The 20,364-nt window shown below is 44.8% G+C and overlaps 1 protein-coding gene across 3 annotated transcripts in view; it reads right to left on the bottom strand.

The window, feature by feature from the left end:
* The window catches only part of LOC141162662 (uncharacterized), an 83,563-nt gene that overhangs the window by 4,382 nt on the left and 58,817 nt on the right, over window positions 1-20,364 (bottom strand). Inside the window, exons 6-9 of one of the 3 annotated variants that reach the window (XM_073648998.1) lie at window positions 15,389-15,664; window positions 12,169-12,206; window positions 3,329-3,599; window positions 3,023-3,232 (exon numbers count right to left, since the gene is read on the bottom strand). In XM_073648998.1, the coding sequence (XP_073505099.1) occupies window positions 3,023-3,232; window positions 3,329-3,599; window positions 12,169-12,206; window positions 15,389-15,664 (795 nt within the window). Of the gene's footprint in view, window positions 1-3,022; window positions 3,233-3,328; window positions 3,600-10,750; window positions 11,945-12,168; window positions 12,207-15,388; window positions 15,665-20,364 lie in introns of those variants that run through there. The other 2 variants (XM_073648999.1, XM_073649000.1) reach the window with 2 other exon arrangements.

The raw sequence follows: 20,364 nt of genomic DNA, 5'->3' as shown, positions 1-20,364 counted from the left end.
CACATGAACTGAACATGAGCCGTTCTTACATTGGTTCTGGGTAGTTGATAGGTGAAATGTCCCCTGGGGGGGAAAACTTTCGTGGGTGCTGGGGAGGAGTTGCACCGGGGACCATGGAGTCTAGGAGAAGCTAAAGGTCCATTTTACCTGGATGATACTTACAATACTGTTAATAGCCCATGACAAATGGGAGCTTTGAAAGAGTTATTGTATTGGGGCACACGAAATAGAAGTTACATCACTGAATATCCCTCCATATGGGGCCCATTATTCTGTATGGAGCATTATATGGGGTCCATTATTCTGTAGGGAGCATTATATGGGGTCCATTATTCTGTAGGGAGCATTATATGGGATCATTATACTGTATGGAGGACTATGTAGGGCCCATTATTCTGTATGGAGGACTATGTTGGGCCCATAATACTGTATGGAGGACTATGTGGGGCCCATTATACTGTATGGAGGACTATGTGGGGCCCATAATACTGTATGGAGGACTATGTGGTGCCCATTATTCTGTATGGAGGGCTATGTGGGGTCCATTATACTGTATGGAAGACTATGTGGAGCCCATAATACTGTATGGAGGACTATGTGGGGCCATTATACTGTATGGAGGACTATGTGGGGCCCATTATACTGTATGGAAGACTATGCAGTGCCTATAATACTGTATGGAGGACTATGTGGTGTCCATAATACTGTATGGAGGAATATGTGGTGCCCATAATGCTGTATGGAGGACTAAGTGACGCTCATAATACTGCATGGTGGACTATGTGGGGCCATTGTACTGTATGGAGCACTATGTGGGGCCCATTATACTGTATGAGGACTATGTGGGGTCATTATACTGTATGGAGGATGATGTGGGGTGATTATACTGTATGGAAGACTATGTGGGGCCCATTATACTGTATGGAGGACTATGTGGGGTCATTATACTGTATGGAGGATGATGTGGGGCGATTATACTGTATGGAGCACTATGTGGGGCCCATTATACTGTATGGAGGACTATGTGGGGTCATTATACTGTATGGAGGATGATGTGGGGCGATTATACTGTATGGAGGACTATGTGAGGCCATTATACAGAATGGAGGACTATGTGGGGCATTATACTGTATGGAGGACTATGTTGGGCCCATAATACTGTATGGAAGACTATGTGGGGCCCGTAATACTGTATGGAGGGCTATGTGGGGCCATTATACTGTATGGAGGACTATATGGGGCCCATTATACTGTATGGAGGACTATGTGGGACCATTATACTGTATGGAAGACTATGTGGGGCCCATTATACTGTATGGAGGACTATGTGGGGCCATTATACTGTATAGAGGACTATGTGGGGCCATTATACTGTATGGAGGACTATGTGGGGCCATTATAATATGGAAGACTATGTGGGGCCCATTATACTGTATGGAGGACTATGTGGGGTCAATATTCTGTATGGAGCAATATATGGGGCCCATAATACTGTATGGAGGACTATACTGTTCGGTCTGCACTGTGCGCTGTGAGGATTCGCCGGTTTCTGAGATATTGTAGAATTTACAATAGATATCGCTCATGTAATGGAAGAAGTGAAATCTTTGCATTGTACTATATATATATTTCTCTGCGGTATCTGTGCATCATGAATCATGGTATGTATTAAAGGGGCCACAGAGACTCTTTCATCCCATGAAAACCTCGCTCCTGCCCTACTGACATGCATACACATTCACGAACACATACGCAAATATATATATTGATATACACACATATATGTGTGGCGCCCCTGAGGGTTCAGTCGCCACAGAGGTACTGCACCTCACCCAGAGGTGTGGTGTCTCACTCTCGGGTAAGGATGGAGTACTGCCCGAGACCCCAAACACCTGCACTCAACACTACACAGTCCCTGACTGGAGTGGGGGGAACAAAAACCGAGGGGGAACCAAGTAGTGGGTGTGGGTTGAGGATGCAGAAAAGGGGAGCACTTGAGGATATATATATATATGTATATATATATATATATATATATATATATATATATATATGGGAAGCCATCTTTTAGGGAGTACTAAGAGTGAGTCAGAAGAGGAGAAGTGAAGGGAGCAGAGGCTCTGCAGGAGCTCTGCTCGGGAGGCAGGCTCGGCCTGTCATGCCCAAGACTGAGAGAGGAGTGGGAGCAAGGGAGGAAGGCTCGAGTAACAGAAGGGATCCCAGGGGGTACGGTGAGTGCAGGACTGCACCCGTACGCCCGAATCTGCCAGGTGTCAGAGGGATCAGGCCGCAAGAAGGGACTTTAAGTCTCAGCTAGAAAACCGGAGGCTTCTGCACTTTCAAGGTGCAGTTGCCACATCCGCACCTAAGCCGCCGAGAAGGACACCAAGCAAGGTCCGGGAACTCCAAGTTGCCCAGAGGGATCTCAAGGTACCAGATCGGGACTTTGTGTGGCGAGGCGCAGGGCAGGAGGGAGAGACCCAGTGCGGGAAGTTGGCTAAGAAAGGAACATACAGAGAGGGTTCCCGTTAAGTGCTCTTGAGATATTTGAGGGAGTGCTGAACCCCTGCCTGGTGAACGCAGCGCGACGTGGGAGACTGTCAGCTGTATAGTGCTACCTGAGGAACCTGAATAACTGTGAGTAAACTCGGATGACTGCACCCCACTGTATCTGTCAGTTATTTCTACCAAGCTATCGCTCCTGCACTACAACGCCCAGCACCACCATGTGGACCTACACTGCCCTGGAGCTGTGCTCTGCCTGTGGGGAGCCGCACCAACTCAGCTGCCCTAACATCTGCCCCAGAGGTCTGCAGCAACGCCGGTACCCATTACTGGGAACCACAGGTGGCGTCACGAGACAAAACCGTTTATCATCCCTTCAAGCAACAACCCCTTTAAAGAGTGACCCCAGGGTACGGGCCCGGGAGCTGACTGCCATGACATCCCAAGAAGGTCAAGGCCCGGGCACCGAGTTTCCCCCATATCCCCCTGGGCAAGTCATATGTATCTATATACATACCCATACCTGCTGTCTTCTTCCCAGCAGCCAGTGATCTAATCGCTTCTCTTAGTCTTATCACATGTTCACCATCTTTCTTCTCTTGCTCGCTGAAGAGCAGCAGATCGAAGGCGTATCTATCAATGCTGGGCTGAGATGTTAGGAGCCTTTGCTTTTCGTCTAAGCTGCTGTTTTTCAGATCATCGATCACCACAATCACATTTTCCCTCCCTGAGAACAAGAGATGTGGGATATTGTGAGCCCTCAGTATCTACCAGATGTCACCGTATGATTACTTCCCCCAGTACTCGTCGCTGCGCCAATTACCGAGAATAACGCTCATGGCCTCCAGCTCCTCGTCGTACAGGGAGTCCGTCACGTCGGTCACATTCACTCTGCCTCTGTTCTTGGTGTGATACAGGATCCCGAAGGAGCAGAGTCCTAGTTCTTCATAAAACTTCCCAGATTGATTATTGGATATATAAAAAGGTCTGACCTTGGAGACCATCGGAATCATATCTGGAGACTTGAGCTCCGTCTCTATCCAGGAGTAATCAGTGTTAGAAGATCGAGAGAAAATCCCAACAATCCCGAGGTCCTGAAACATAAAGAAGTCATAGGTAATTACCAAATCTGTGTGGTCAAATGTCCAATTCATTATCAACTTCATTATCAACACAGCATTCATTATCAACACTGTTTGCAATGTTAGAAGATGAGAAGGACCAATGTGCCATCATAGTCACACGACCAAAGGTCCTTTACCCTGTGGAGAACAGCAGAGGAGGAGGCAGCCTGGATAGCTGTCCCTACACCTCCAGTATCAGCTCCAGGAGAGCTGAGAGGCCTCAAAGCTTTAGTCCTCAGTGTGGATTGTGGAAGAACACTGCTAGGAGTGGGGGAGATATAGGAAAGGGCACAGTTCTGCTGCTAATGGTGGAGAGGTGGGAAGAGGGGGTACATGTGACATGCAGAAGTAGTGCTGTTGTAGAGTGTGACATGCAGAAGTAGTGCTGTTGTAGAGTGTGACATGCAGAAGTAGTGCTGTTGTAGAGTGTGACATGCAGAAGTAGTGCTGTTGTAGAGTGTGACATGCAGAAGTAGTGCTGTTGCAGTGTGTGACATGCAGAAGTAGTGCTGTTGCAGAGTGTGACATGCAGGAGTAGTGCTGTTACAGAGTGTGACATGCAGGAGTAGAGCTGTTGTAGAGTGTGACATGCAGAAGTAGTGCTGTTGTAGAGTGTGACATGCAGAAGTAGTGCTGTTGTAGAGTGTGACATGCAGAAGTAGTGCTGTTGTAGAGTGTGACATGCAGAAGTAGTGCTGTTGTAGAGTGTGACATGCAGAAGTAGTGCTGTTGCAGTGTGTGACATGCAGAAGTAGTGCTGTTGCAGAGTGTGACATGCAGGAGTAGTGCTGTTGTAGAGTGTGACATGCAGAAGTAGTGCTGCTGTAGAGTGTGACATGCAGAAGTAGTGCTGCTGTAGAGTGTGACATGCAGGAGTAGTGCTGTTGTAGAGTGTGACATGCAGAAGTAGTGCTGTTGCAGAGTGTGACATGCAGAAGTAGTGCTGTTGTAGAGTGTGACATGCAGAAGTAGTGCTGTTGCAGAGTGTGACATGCAGAAGTAGTGCTGTTGTAGAGTGAGACATGCAGAAGTAGTGCTGTTGCTTTAAAAGCATCCAGCAACTATTAGAAGTAACACAAGCACATGAGACAGGAAGTGTTGTGCTTCAGAAGCATCCAGCAACTAGAGGGGTTAACACAGTCACAGGAGAAGGGGAGTGTTTTAGCAGCACCCCAAGGGGATTGTGGGGAAGTTGTTTACTGTCTGGTTGAAGCCGAAGAGAAAGGTGGAATATGATCTTCATCTCACAGAGAAGCGCCCCTGCAAGTGAAAAGGATTCAAGTCAGGAGTAAGGCTGTGTGCCCACTATGCGTTTTTCAAGCGTTTTTGCCGCAGAATTTCTGCAGCGAAAACGCTTAAAAAATGCTTGGTAATATGTGCCCCATGGTCCTCAATGATAATCTGCATGTGCTGTGCACATGCTGCGGAAATTTCCTCTGCGGATTATCATTGCGGAAAAATACGCAGTATGTCCATTAATTTTGCGGATACACAGCCTAATTGCCGCCATTGACTTGCATTGAAACACTTGATATCCGCATCACTACATCTGTACATGCGGATATGAAGCGATTCAATGTGCGGATGGTACCCGGGTTTGGAGAAGAGGAGACTCTCCTCCGGACCCGGGTACCATAGAACAGAGGTCCCCAACCTTTTTTGCACCAGGGACCGGCTTTAAGCAAGACCAGTTTTCCACGGCCCGGTGGGGGTGGGGGCGGGGCTTTGGTCATATGGGGGTGGGGTTATGGAGGGGTGGAGCTGTATGGGGAGGATGCTGGCGGGACCTCGGTGTACAGCGCTGCTAAGTAGAAGCATTGTACATTGAGCGTCAGTGTATACAGCGCTGCTGCTTAGCAGCGCTACACACTGAACACCGGTACCGGGAGCCGCGTCACTGAAGCCAGTCTGCTGCCCCAGAACGCCCCACATAACATGTTCTGCCGGGGGCGTGTCAGTGAGGAGAGCCTGCCGCCCCACCCCGTCAGGAACACACCATGCTGTGCAGGAGGGCCGCGTCACTAAGACCCGCCCCGTGACGTACAACAGGTACCATGCTGTGCTGTGGAGGGCTGCGTCACTAAGACCCGCCCGACGCCCCACCCCGTCCTGCATAATGTTCTCTGCCGGGAGCTGCGAGCTGTCACGGCTATGGCAGAAAACATTATAAATCCACACAGAGCGAGTTCTGACCAGGCGCAGGGCCGCGGAGCTAGCTGTCAGCGGCAGGGCCGGCTCCAGGTTTTTCTGGGCCCCGGGCGAAAGAGTCTCAGTGGCCCCTTTAACACATACCACGATTCATGATGCAGAGATACGGCGGAGAAATATATATATATAGTACAATGCAAAGATTTCACTTCATGAGTGATATCTATTGTAAATTCTACAATAGCTCAGAAACCGGTGAATCGCTCCACACAGAATAGTGGCCCCCATATAAGGCTCCATACGGAATACTGGTCCCCATATAACGCCCATACGGAATACTGGCCCCCATATAACGCTTCATACGGAATACTGGCCCCCATATAAGGCCCCATACGGAATACTTGCCCCCATATAAGGCCCCATACGGAATACTTGCCCCCATATAAGGCCCCATACGGAATACTTGCCCCCATATAAGACCCCATACGGAATACTGGCCCCCATATAAGGCCCCATACGGAATACTGGCCCCCATATAAGACCCCATACGGAATACTGGCCCCCATATAAGGCTCCATACAGAATACTGGCCCCCATATAACGCTCCATACAGGATACTGGCCCCCATATAACGCTCCATACAGGATACCGGTCCCCATATAATGCTGCATGCAGGCTGTTACCCCCCACATAATGCCCCATACAGGCTGTCCCCCCCTTATAATGCTCCATGCAGGCTGTTACCCCCCACATAATGCCCCATACAGGCCCCTCCCTTTTAATGCTCCATGCAGGCTGTTACCCCCACATAATGCCCCATACAGGCTGCCCCCCCCCCCCTTATAATGCTCCATGCAGGCTGTTCCCCCCCACATAATGCCCCATACAGCCCCCCCCCTTTTAATGCTCCATGCAGGCTGTTACCCCCCACATAATGCCCCATACAGGCTGCCCCCCCTCTTTATAATGCCCCATGCAGGCTGTCACCCCTCCTCTTTATACTGCCCCATGCAGGCTGTCACCCCTCCTCTTTATACTGCCCCATGCAGGCTGTCACCCCCCCTCTTTATAATGCCCCATGCAGGCTGTCACCCCTCCTCTTTATAATGCTCCATGCAGGCTGTCACCCCTCCTCTTTATACTGCCCCATGCAGGCTGTCACCCCTCCTCTTTATACTGCCCCATGCAGGCTGTCACCCCTCCTCTTTATACTGCCCCATGCAGGCTGTCACCCCTCCTCTTTATACTGCCCCATGCAGGATGTCCCCCCCTCTCTTTATAATGCCCCGTGCAGGCTGTTCCCCACCTTATAATGCCCCATGCAGGCTGGTCCCCACCTTATAATGCCCCATGCAGGCTGTCACCCCTCCTCATTATAATGCCCCAAGCAGGAATCCCCCCCTCTTTATAATGCCCCATGCAGGCTGGTCCCCACCTTATAATGCCCCATGCAGGCTGTCACCCCTCCTCTTTATAATGCCCCAAGCAGGATGCCCCCCCTCCCCTCTTTATACTGCCCCATGCCTCCATACATTAAAAAAAAAAATCAAATACTCACCTCCCTTCTCCTCACCTGCTACCTGCTGCCCGCCGCTCGCTGCTCGGCTCCGAACTCCAGCGTTGTCGTTTCTTCCCGCTCAGCGCTCCCTGTGACGGCTCAGGGGAGGGCGCGGTGTAAAGACGTCACCGCGCCCTCTGACCTGAGACGTCACAGGGAGCGCAGAGCAGGAAGACAGCTGATCTGCGGAGGCACGGGGAGAGGTAAGTATCGGGCTGCCGGGGCCCTGAGCAAGCGGCGGAGAAGGGCGGGCGCTGACACCGCTCTCCTCCGCCCATAGCCCAGCGGGGTGCGCGACCGCTACTGGGCCCCTCTGCCTGCTCAGAGCCCCGGCATTTGCCCGGGTGCTGACGCCGGCCCTGGTCAGCGGCGCCGCGGACCGGCTGAAAAACCCCAACGGCCCGGTCCTGGTCCGCGGACCGGCGGTTGGGGACCTCTGCCATAGAACCTGTAAAAAAAAGAATTTAAAATAAAAAATAAAGATTATACTTACTTTCTGATGGCCCCCGGTCTCCATAGCGATGCGTCCGGTGTGTTGGGTGGCTCGCGATGGTGTGAGGACCTGACATGACTCAATGATGTCATCGCAGGTCCTTCACACCACCGTGAGACACCGGGGAGACCGGACGGAGCGGAGAAGGAGACCGGGGGCCATCGGAAGGTAAGTATAATCTTTATTTTTTATTTTTCACCATTCTTATACTTTTTTTTTTAACTATTACTTGGTCACACTATATATGCCGGTTGCATGGATTTATAAAGGGTGACCAAGTTGTCAAGCACTTTTCCAAGTGATGCTAAAATCGCTTGGAAAAGCGCTTGATAACCCGCATGCAGAAATGCATGCAAAAACGCTTGACAAACGCTTCTACCTGGCGGGAAAAATGCATGGAAAATCCGCATGTGTTTTTCCTGCCAGCGAGAAGCAAAAAAAATATGCAGCATTTCTGCATCGTGGGCACACAGCCTGAAGTTAAGCACAGGTCAGGTAGAGTTCCTGAACTAGCAGTGCAGAGTACTGTCAGGCAGAAAGATAAGGACTGAAAGAAATGGTGTCACAGGGATCATCTCCCTCAGCAAACCCTCCCTTCCTCCATCTCACTGTGCTGTAAGGAATGCTGTGTTCATTAATGTGCCTTTGCATTAGATCTGTGCTGTCCTGTACTACTTGGAAGACTGTGAACTGCTGCGCTGCTAAGGAAACTGTACTGTTTGTTACTGGAGCCTGTTGCTCATAAGACTTAACTTGCACTGTCTGTGCGGCTTCTTATTAAATGCTACTGTTCTACTGTTTATGAAGACTCTTGTCAAGTGTGTCTGGTCAGCAAGTGAAACAACCTATGTGTCTGTGCCTGAGGGTCAATACCCCTGTGTGCCTGAGAGAAGCTGCAGCAAATGGTCTATGGTCGCCCTGAGTAACGGTTCCCCCAGGATTCCAAAGAATTCATGTAACCTGTCTCGCCCCTATCTGAACCTAGCGGCGTGCATGTAACATACAGTGCTGTGAACCCTGGGAAACCGGTGGTAAAGATGACAGTGCTGCTGCCGGTACGGAGGGGGTACATTGTTGCTGCTTTTGGGGAGTGGGACAAAGTGCCACAGATAGTGGTAGAGGGATATGAAGGGGGTATATTACTGCTGCCAGTGAGGAAGGGGATCCATTACTGCGGACTGAAGGGAGTTGTCAGTAAATGATAGGGAGGTGATGGAGCTGCGCAGTGTGTTTGGCGCTGCTGGGGAGGTATTTAGTGCTGCACTAGGTATTTGTTTTCATTGATGGGGAGATATTTTTTGCTGCGTTCTGGTATTTGGCTCTTCTGGGGTGGTGTGTCGCGCTGCGCTGCGTGTACGTGCCACTGCTCGGGAGGTGATTTGCACTTGGCTCTTTTCAGAGCTCCTATCAAACTCAGTGGAGAGCGCCTGTGCTGACACCTTTCCACTAAGTGCAATTCATCAGGCCGGACAGGGAAGGTGGGGAGTCAGGGACCTCCATCCTTGAGATAGATGCATATCTGACCTCTGGAACCAAGAGATATATGACATTTATTGCAGACCCTGTGCATACGTCTTATATACATACATCTTAGATTAAAATATCTTTTCTATAAGAAACATGTCCAGAAAGCAGAACTCAGCATTTTGCCATCATGTGTACTGTGGATCGCTTTTTTTGTGATGTGACACATTGTGGCATATAGTATGTGGGCTGGTGGAGTCTGTGTGCCAGCCCTGCTGGTTTCTAATCCCAGTCCAGCCCTGCTGGTTTCTAATCCCAGTCCAGCCCTGCTGGTTTCTAATCCCAGTCCAGCCCTGCTGGTCTCTAAACCCAGTCCAGCCCTGCTGGTTTCTAATCCCAGTCCAGCCCTGCTGGTTTCTAATCCCAGTCCAGCCCTGCTGGTTTCTAATCCCAGTCCAGCCCTGCTGGTTTCTAATCCCAGTCCAGCCCTGCTGGTTTCTAATCCCAGTCCAGCCCTGCTGGTTTCTAATCCCAGTCCAGCCCTGCAGGTTTCTAATCCCAGTCCAGCCCTGCTGGTTTCTAATCCCAGTCCAGCCCTGCTGGTTTCTAATCCCAGTCCAGCCCTGCTGGTTTCTAATCCCAGTCCAGCCCTGCTGGTTTCTAAGCCCATTCCAGCCCTGTTGGTTTCTAATCCCAGTCCAGCCCTGCTGGTTTCTAATCCCAGTCCAGCCCTGCTGGTTTCTAATCCCAGTCCAGCCCTGCTGGTTTCTAATCCCAGTCCAGCCCTGCAGGTTTCTAATCCCAGTCCAGCCCTGCTGGTTTCTAATACCAGTCCAGGCCTGCTGGTTTCTTAAACCATTCCAGCCCTGCTGGTTTATAATCCCAGTCCAGCCCTGCTGGTTTCTAATCCCAGTCCAGCCCTGCTGGTTTCTAATCCCAGTCCAGCCCTGCTGGGAGTTATGGAATCAAAAGGGCACAACATTTAAAGAAAAAACCACCATCACCATTTGGCTCCAATGCTTCAATGAAGACATCTCGAAGGAAGGTAAAAAGCGAAGAACAGACGCAAATCATGAGAAAACTAAAGGCAATGAATGGAAAACACAAATATTTGCAGAATCCTCTGGATACACTGATCACACTGCAGGAAATAACAGATTGGATCTCATCCATAAGGTGCAGAAAAACCAGCAGAAATACAAATTATCATCTAGCATAAGTCTGGAATTTGCCCTGGATGGATGGATAGATACAGTTGAAACCAGAAGTTTCCATCCACTATATATAAAGACACATCTGCAGGTTTTTCTTAATATCTGACATGAAATCAGACTAAACCTTTCCCGTTTTAGGACAATTAGGATTTTACCATAATGTTTAATATTCGCCAAATGCCGGAATAATGAGAGAGAGAGAAGGTTTAAGGCATTTTTATTACTTTCTGCAAAGTCAGAAGTTTCCATCCATTTCATTATTATTTGGTCCCATTGCCCTTACACTGAATGACTTGGGTCACACGTTTGGGATCTCCTTCCACAAGCTTCTCACTATAGTTGGTGGGAATTTGGGCCGATTCCTCCTGACAAAACTGGTGTACCTGATCCAGGTTTGTAGGTTGTCTTGCTCGCAGCCTTTTCAACTTTACCCATATATTTTCAATAGGATTGAGATCAGGGCTTTGTGACGGCCACTCCAAAACATGGACTTTGTTATCCTTAAGCCACATTGTTGCCATTTTGGCAGTTTACTTTGGGTCATTGTCCATTTGGAAGACCCATTTCCGCCCAAGCTTTACCTTCCTGGTTGATGTCTTGAGATGTTGATACAGTATTGCCACATAATCTTCTTTTCTCATGATGCCATCTATTTTGTGAAGTGCACCAGTCCCTCCTGCAGCAAAACAACCCAACAACATGATGCTGCCACCCCCGTGTTTCACAGTTGGGATGGCGTTCTTAGTCTTCCAAACTTCTCCCTTTTTCCTCCAAAGGTAACGATGGTCATTATGCCCAAAAAGTTAAATTTTAGTTCCATCAGACCACAGGATATGTCTCCAAAAATTACGGTCTTTGTTCCTTTGTGAATTTGCAACCATTAATCTGGCTTTTTTTTCTTTTGGAGTAATGGCTTCTTCATGGCAGAGTGGCCTTTCAGCCCATGTTGGTACAGTACTCGTTTCACTTTGGATATTGACACAAACTTACCAGCTTCCGCCATCATCTTCACAAGGTCTTTTGCTTTTGTCCTTGGGTTGATATACACTTGTTGGACCAAAGCACGTTCATCTCTGGGACACAGAACCCGTCTCCTTCCTGAGCGGTATGATGGCTGGACATTCCCATCTTGTTTGTACTTGCGTATAATTGTTTCTACAGATAAACAAGGCACCTTCAGGTATCTTGAAATTGTACCCAAGGATGAGCCAGACTTGTGCAAGTCCACAATTCTCTTCCTGATATCTTGGCTGATTTCTTTAGACTTTCCCATGATGCTACACAAAGAAGCAGTGTGTGTCAGGTGTGCATTAAAATACATCCACAGGTGTGTCTCCAATTAACTCAGAAGCTTCCAAACACATGACATCATCATATGGGCCGTCCAGAAATGTTTAAAGGCATAGTAATCTTAGTGTATGTAAACTTCTGGTTTCAACTGTAGATATAGAGAGATAATAGATAGTAGATAATTTATAGATGATAGATAATAGATAGATAATAGATAATAGATAGATGATAGATAATAGATAGATAATAGATAATAGATAGATAATAGATAGATGATAGATAATAGATAGATAATAGATAACAGATGGATAATAGATAATAGATAGATTGATAGGTAGATAGATGAATGTATAGATATATGACGGCTCTCACCCTTGGAGTTCTTGTTTCTTCTCTATTACCGCTATTACCTGGTAAACACAATGATAAAACATTTCACTAATTACCATTTTATTAATGACATCACAATACATCAAGTAACTAAGTATGTGACCCCGCAATAAGCTGAAATGAGAGCACGGACCGCACCTCCAAAATCATACATTGATCTAATGCCTTTCGGCAAAAATGTAAAAAACTGAACATGAGGTTGTTAGTGTAACATTCTGATCAGACTGTATGAAGCCCACCGACACGTCATGGTGAACCTCTTAGTGGGTCCTAACATTTCCTGCCTGACGGAAGTGGCGCCGTGGGCCAACCACCAGCGGCGGACTGCACAGTGGGTCTAGCCTTTTTTGCTCTCACTTGAGAGCTTGAGGAAGGTGAGTTGAAATGCTCCTATCATGTGGTGTCGTTACAGTGTGTCAGCTATTGTTGCTGTGGTTTTGTGCTTGTGGGGCGGCGCGGTCTGGAGTCACAGGGACTCCGCCTTGCAGCATGGGTGATGTGAGGCATCAGGCCGTCCGCCCTGCTGGGGCACTGTCGCTGCAGCAGTGGTTGGCGTGTCACGGCACCACTTCTGTTAGGCAGGCAACGTTAGGACCCACTACGAGGTTTTCCGTGACGTGGCGGTGGGTTTCATACAGTCTGATCACAATGTTACACTAAGAACCTCATGTTCAGTTATATATATTTTTGGTGAGAGGCATTAGATCAATGTATGAATTTTTGGAGGTGTGGTCCATGCTCTTTTTTTGTAAGTAAGTGACCCCCTCTCCATGTTGTGTGGAGCCCCATGTTCCTCATTTCTGTGGTGTCCATGAGAGGAGCAGTCACCATGAGGATGGCGAACAGTGAGTGTCAGGGAAGTATTGAGGAATATTGAAAATGTTATTCCATATTTCCCTGACCCAGATATTGACCATTCTTCCCTTTCTGCTCAGCACAAAAGCCCCAATTAACACAGTCATGAGAGAGGCCTTACACAAACAAATGCCAGCCAAGAACTGGTAGAAGCCAACTAAAATATAAATGTATTTCCTCTTAACACAGACCTGAGATAGATTGACACCTTCTCCCAGGCCAGAGTTTGGAGGAAAGAGGAAATGGTTTGTTAAGTTCAAAGTCACTCACAAACAATTCTCGGCCACCAGCCATAGCCACGTCGACTCCGATATGAAATATGAAATATTGTAAGTTCCATACGTCCGGCAATAACAGGACCCATATTATTAGAGATAAAATCAGCGAGGGAATGATAGGGATAGTTTTTTTGCCGCTGAAAAACACTACATAGAGCTGTAGCACAAAAACACCAGAACAACAGACTGCAACTATGCGGTGTGTGGTCTCTAACTGAAGATAAAATCATAAGGTAAAAAATGGCGTGGTTTGCAAGCTTCTGCGATCAACGAGCGACGAGTTATCGCAGAAGTTAGAGTTTTTAATAAAAATGTACAGGCTGGAGACCAGCCTGCATGATGTCACCACAAGGGGCATGAGAGTAAATCTCCCTTTAGGTATAAGAGAACTCATGGACAGTACAGAAGCACTCATTGCCAGGGGGTATAAGGATTATAAGCAATGGGTTGCGTTCGATAATAGCATAATCAAACTGGGGAGCCCCTCCTCCACCTATATTGAATAATCTCAGCAATCGTATAGTGTAAGTTTTTCTTCTTTTATCCTGTTTATTTTATGTAACTGCTTATGTATTTTAATGTCTCCTTTGTAACATCCTTGTATATATTTTTCCTAAACACTGCCTCCCTTTTGGATTAAATATAACATTTAACAGTTCTGTTTCTTTTGTCCTGTAATCGTTCCCTTCCCCGAAGCCATATACGCTACCAAAACGCAGGCGTCCGCCCAGGCCGGTATTATATTTCAAACTCGGCCGCAGGTGGCAGAGAATAATAATAATAGGGCTATCGTGAAGCTGACAGTGATGGTACGGAGGGTGTAAACATGGATTCCATGCTTTGGAACTCAGAGGTGTGATGCCATACGCTCACTGGTTGCTTGCCGATATCCACGTAGCAAGTAGTCTGGATTGCGTGCTTGCAACTCCGGACGAAATACTGACAGTGTGACGGCACAGTGAGATATCACGTGATCTCCCCGGTGTCATCCCTGTGTGGTGATCCCTGACAGTGAGGATTATATGTGACCTCTTGACCAGAGAATCAAAGCTTTTGTGTAATATTTAAAGATTAAGATTTGGCTTCACATCAGCACCAAAAATACATTAAATAAGGGGGAAAACACATAAAAGAAATGCAGAAAACATGCAATAATCAGAGAAGATTGCTATTGTGTCTTGTGGACAACTGCAGAAAAAAGCAGTCGAAAAAATGCAGCATTTAAGCTGTATGTGAACATGGCCTCAGCGTTACATTTTTATTACATTTTTTATGGGTTACATTTTTATGTGTTGCGCGGGTCTTTACGATTACAGGGACATAAATATGTCTGTTATTTGCTGATTTGTGATGTTTATTATCATTTTAAAAAAGTGCAGTAAAAATAGAATTATTGTTATTGATTTTCATTATATTTTAGTAATTTTGTAGTAAGAAAAAAATCTAACTTTTTCTTCACCTACAGGGACATAGAAATACACTGCTATATACATATGTAGCTCTATGTATCTGTATAATCTGTCTTCAATGATATAGGTCATGGGTTCTATACCCGGTTAGACCAGATAACAAGAAAAGAAGAGAATTGTTTATGTAATTAATGTAAGTGTGTGCAGAGCAGAGATGCGGCGCCGCCCCGAGAAGGAGAAGAAACAGAGCGATGAAGACTCCACACAGAGAAGAGAGAGTGGAAGTCTGAGGAGGAGGAGAGACAGAGGGGTGAAGACGTCGCACAGAGAAGAGAGAGTGGAAGTCTGACGAGGAGAAGAGACAGAGGGGTGAAGACGTCGCTCAGAGAAGAGAGAGTGGAAGTCGGGACAAAATGGACTGTGGGACAAAATCAGGACAGTCCCGATGAATTCGGGATGATTGGGAGCTATAAATTAGTTCTCATTAAAAGTCTTCTACCGTTTTGTGTACGCAGCTCCTGTGTCGCCCAGATGGCAGTTCACATTCTGCGGTCGTGTGTTACTTCTCCCTTCTTATGTCTGATAACCCACAGACACTGAGCCTGGACCGGTGGTGGCACCCGTGTGTCCATAATATAAGAAGAGGATAGCGGCCGTTACCTGGGGGTGGACAGGATGTGGTGTCAGGTGTGTCGCAGGTCTTGGACTTTGACACTATTGTCTCGATAGATATCTGGAGTTTGCTCCATTTCTCCTTGGCCGTCACTTCTGCCGAGACGTAATTCAGACACTCCGGCCGCTGCTCCTCCCGCCTGAACAGGAACAGGTGCCACAATCCGCTGTACTCGGACTTCTTATACTTCTCTTCAAGATCTTTCTCCAAACGCTCATCATTCAGATCGTCAACTACCACAACCACGGTCAGATCTTTCTGTCCTGCAAGTAATAGAATAATCTACAGTGACTGTATAGAGTATAATCTACAAGATAAGAAAAGAAAAAAAGTTTGTATCCAGCTCACTCACTGTCGGTGAAAATTCATCCGGTGGGGCACGGACTTGAGGCTCGTGTCGGCAGCAATGAGAATAGAAACAGGAAAAGGTGCGTCCAGCACAGGAATCCGGGAAAGTTCAACGTACATTTAAAAACAATGTTTTATTGGAAAAAATAGTTAAAAAAAATCGTGATGTTAAAAGAGCGCTATATGAGAGGCATGCGCACTGACGCGCGTTGAACTCCCGGTTCTTATTCATCGTATAGCATAGTTCTCCCGCGCTGAACATTGTTTAAATAATGTGGAAATGGGAAGTGACGTGGAAGGATTAACGATTCTCAGGATCTCGTTCTGAAAGGCGGTGGGAACTTCTGTTTGTGTGTTTTTTGGGAGGGCATGAATTATTGGAATCCATGAATATTTAGAATTAAGAAATGCAACTTGTTTCATATTTATTACTCCTCAATCATTGCCTTCTTTCAAAAGTTATGTCAGTTTTGCTTTAATTTGTAAAGTCGGATCGATGGTTAATTTACGATAAATATTTGAGTCCTGTAGCATGTTTAGGATTTGCCACCCTAGACATGTAGTTGATAGTGATGAGCGAGCGTGTTCTGTTAACCCTTTCGACGAGCATGCTCGGGTGCTCGCCGAGTATTTACGGCATGCTTGAGTGATATGTTTTAGTCACTGCCTGTCCATGATTTGCGACTGACAGCTTTAATACAAGTGAGGAATGCCTGTTTGTCAGGCATTCCTCACATATATTAAATCTGTCAAACAGTTGCAAATCATGGACATCAGTGACTAAAATATAACACTCGAGCACGCCGAAGATACTCGGCGAGCACCCGAGCATGCTCGTCGAAAGGGTTAACAGAACACGCTCGCTCATCACTAGTAGTTGATAATCTGCCAGTAGGAGAGGATATAAAGGTCAAACACTGTTTAATTATAATTAATAATACGGAATGAGCTGTAACTGATTCACGTTTTTCTAAACGAGGTTATTCAGGTGAGATTCTTAATAAAGCTATAAAAGTAGCGAACTCCATAATAAAGCAACAGAGTATGTGTCACAGTGCAAAATCCATGATAGTGATTCCTCAGTGATTTCCTTCTACCAATTACAGCACCAACTATTATCAAATTATAAGGATTCCGAATATTACATACTGACAAAACCCTAAAAAATATTGCTGAAAAGGGTTGTCGATTTGTGTCTAAACGGGGCATCACCATCGGCAACCGTGTATCTCCTAGTGATCACACAAATATGAGAACATGGGCAACCACGAAATATATACTAATAAAAAGAGAAAAATATATATTTTCCCTGAGAATCGGTAATCTTTCCACGTCACGTCCCATTTCCACATTATTTAAGCAATGTTCAGCGCGGGAGAACTATGCTATACGATGAATAAGAACCGGGAGTTCAACGCGCGTCAGTGCGCATGCCTCTTACATAGCGCTCTTTTAACATCACGAGTTTTTAACTAGTTTTTCAATAAAAGTTTGTTTTTAAATGTAAGTTGAACATTCCCGGATTTCTGCGCTGGACGCACCTTTTCCTGTCCCAGTATAATCTACAGTTTAATCTGTGGTATAATCTACGGTATAATCTATAGTATAATCTACGGTTTACTCTGTGGTATAATCTATGGTATAATCTACGATATAATCTATAGTATAATCTACGGTATAATCTATAGTATAATCTACGGTTTAGTCCGTGGTATAATCTATGGTATAATCTACGGTTTAGTCTGTGGTATAATCTATGGTATAATCTACGGTATAATCTATAGTATAATCTACGGTATAATCTATAGTATAATCTACGGTTTAGTTTGTGGTATAATCTATGGTATAATCTACGGTATAATCTATAGTATAGTCTACGGTTTAAACTGTGGTACAATCTATGGTATAATCTACGATATAATCTATAGTATAATCTATGGTATAATCTACAATATAATCTATAGTATAATCTACAGTATAATCTATAGTATAATCTACGGTTTAATCTGTGGTATAATCTACAGTATAATCTACGGTTTAATCTGTGGTATAATCTACGGTATAATCTATAGTATAATCTACGGTATAATCTATAGTATAATCTACGGTTTAGTCTTTGGTATAATCTATGGTATAATCTACAGTATAATCTACGGTTTAATCTGTGGTATAATCTACGGTATAATCTATAGTATAATCTACGGTATAATCTATAGTATAATCTACGGTTTAGTCTGTGGTATAATCTATGGTATAATCTACGATATAATCTATAGTATAATCTACGGTATAATCTATAGTATAATCTACGGTTTAGTCTGTGGTATAATCTATGGTATAATCTACGGTATAATCTATAGTATAATCTACGGTTTAAACTGTGGTATAATATATGGTATAATCTACGATATAATCTATAGTATAATCTATGGTATAATCTACAATATAATCTATAGTATAATCTACAGTATAATCTACGGTTTAGTCTGTGATATAATCTATAGTATAATCTACGGTTTAGTCTGTGATATAATCTATAGTATAATCTACAGTATAATCTATAGTATAATCTACGGTTTAGTCTGTAGTATAATCTATGGTATAATGTACGGTATAATCTATAGTATAATCTACGGTTTAGTCTGTAGTATAATCTATGGTATAATATACGGTATAATCTATAGTATAATCTACGGTTTAGTCTGTAGTATAATCTATGGTATAATGTACGGTATAATCTATAGTATAATCTATGGTTTAGTCTGTGATATAATCTATAGTATAATCTACCGTTTAGTCTGTGGTATAATCTATGGTATAATCTACGGTATAATCTACCGTTTAGTCTGTGGTATAATCTATGGTATAATCTACGGTCCTTTATGTCTGAGCCAGGTCTCTTTGGCTCCGGGCATGGAGTAAAACAGACTTGTTGCCCGTTCAGCAGTCACTCACACATACTCTATGAAACAATGTATTATCTGTTCCATTTTATATGAATATCATTTGCTATTCACCAATATGTCTTGTTACTCTTCTTTTTGTTTTTTTTCATGCATATTTTTCCTCGTTGTGGGAACATGAAAGGTGGAGAAGTCGTCTTAGCACCCTCTCCAAAGTCTTCTCATATATTATTGTATTGACTTGCTGTTTTATGTGTCTTATTTCATGTGATTTTATATACACGGTGTTCTGCAGCCTAAGACAGTAATAACAGTTAGTGCCGGCCCAGGCTGGGAGGGGTTACGTGGGCACACGGGAAGCTAGTTCCTGGTTGTTAGGCAGTTGATGAATAGCTATTGAGGAGTTAAGAAGATTTATTGATTAGGAGGAGGCCACAAGTTGGAATTTGTACTTTTGAATAACACCATACATTTTATCATATGGTAAATGGAAATTGAGAAAAAAAAGTCAGTAAAATTGCAAAGAAAAACGCAATTCCATAATGGCTTTTTGGGTCTCTATGTGCATTTTTTTATTTGCTTACATTTCTTTATTGTTAACTGGGAAAAGGTGGGGTGATTTGAATTTTTATATATATTTTACATTTTTTTTTTACTTTTTCTCTTTACTTTTTACCATATTTGTTAGTCACCTTGAGAAACTTTACCGGCGGACGTCTGATCACTTCTACTATATAGAGCAATAACACGGCTTTGCTATATATAGTAAAAAATCACTGTCTTCTATGACGCGCATACACAGGCTGGACGTCGCAGGAGATCACATGACAGACATGATGGCGTTCAGCCTGCCTCCGGCTGTCATAGCAATCTATCAGCTCCCTGCGATTGTGTTGCAGGGAGTCAATGGATTCTTAACTAACAATTGCGACGCTTAAACACCACTGTCAGCAGTTGACGCCATTTAAGAGGGTAACAGCAGTGATTAGTGGGCTCGCCAACCAATGATGTAAGAGGCAGATGTCAGCTATATAATATAGCCGGTATCTGCCCTGTGTGGAGCCATTTCTGCTTCTAAATCCGCTCCAAAGTACCTGACACATTCCATGATGAATATATCCACGGGACATTAAAGGGTTAACCCCTTGCTTCTCAGTATGTGCTATACCATGACTATGAACGTATGTGGCGTTTGGAACAGGTTGGCTTTTATTCTATCTACACCCTCGTTCTAATGATGGAGTTTTAACGTAATATTTAAGGGTACACCGGGTGATTATATCTTCATGATATGGAACATTTCCACTCCCGCCGCACATTTACTTTGTCCACATACTCAAGTTTCAGGTTTATTCACCTTCTGGACTGACGACACTGGGGATGATCAATAATAATATTATCATAAAAACTACAAATTGCCTATTAATTGTGTTAACACTATAATCTGCGGTATTATTTATAGCATAGTTGTAATCTGCTCTATAATTTATGATATAATCTGTGGTTTAATCTATAGGAAAATCTAAGTATAATGTAAGGCATAATCACTGGTATAATTATCGGTATATCCTACAATATATGATATGGCTTAATCTACAACAGCTAGTCTGTGCTATAATCTACAGTATCATCTACCATATATTTTATGTTATAATCTATGATATAATCTAAGATCTAAAAGTATATTCACTGTATAATCTATGTTATAATCT

The sequence above is a fragment of the Phyllobates terribilis genome, unplaced genomic scaffold, assembly GCF_046119375.1.
Source record: "Phyllobates terribilis strain yellow unplaced genomic scaffold, ASM4611937v1 Scaffold_9__5_contigs__length_417890890, whole genome shotgun sequence".
NCBI lineage: Eukaryota > Metazoa > Chordata > Amphibia > Anura > Dendrobatidae > Phyllobates > Phyllobates terribilis.
Note: the sequence above shows the minus strand (reverse complement) of the source record. Positions and strands in the feature narration are given on the sequence as shown.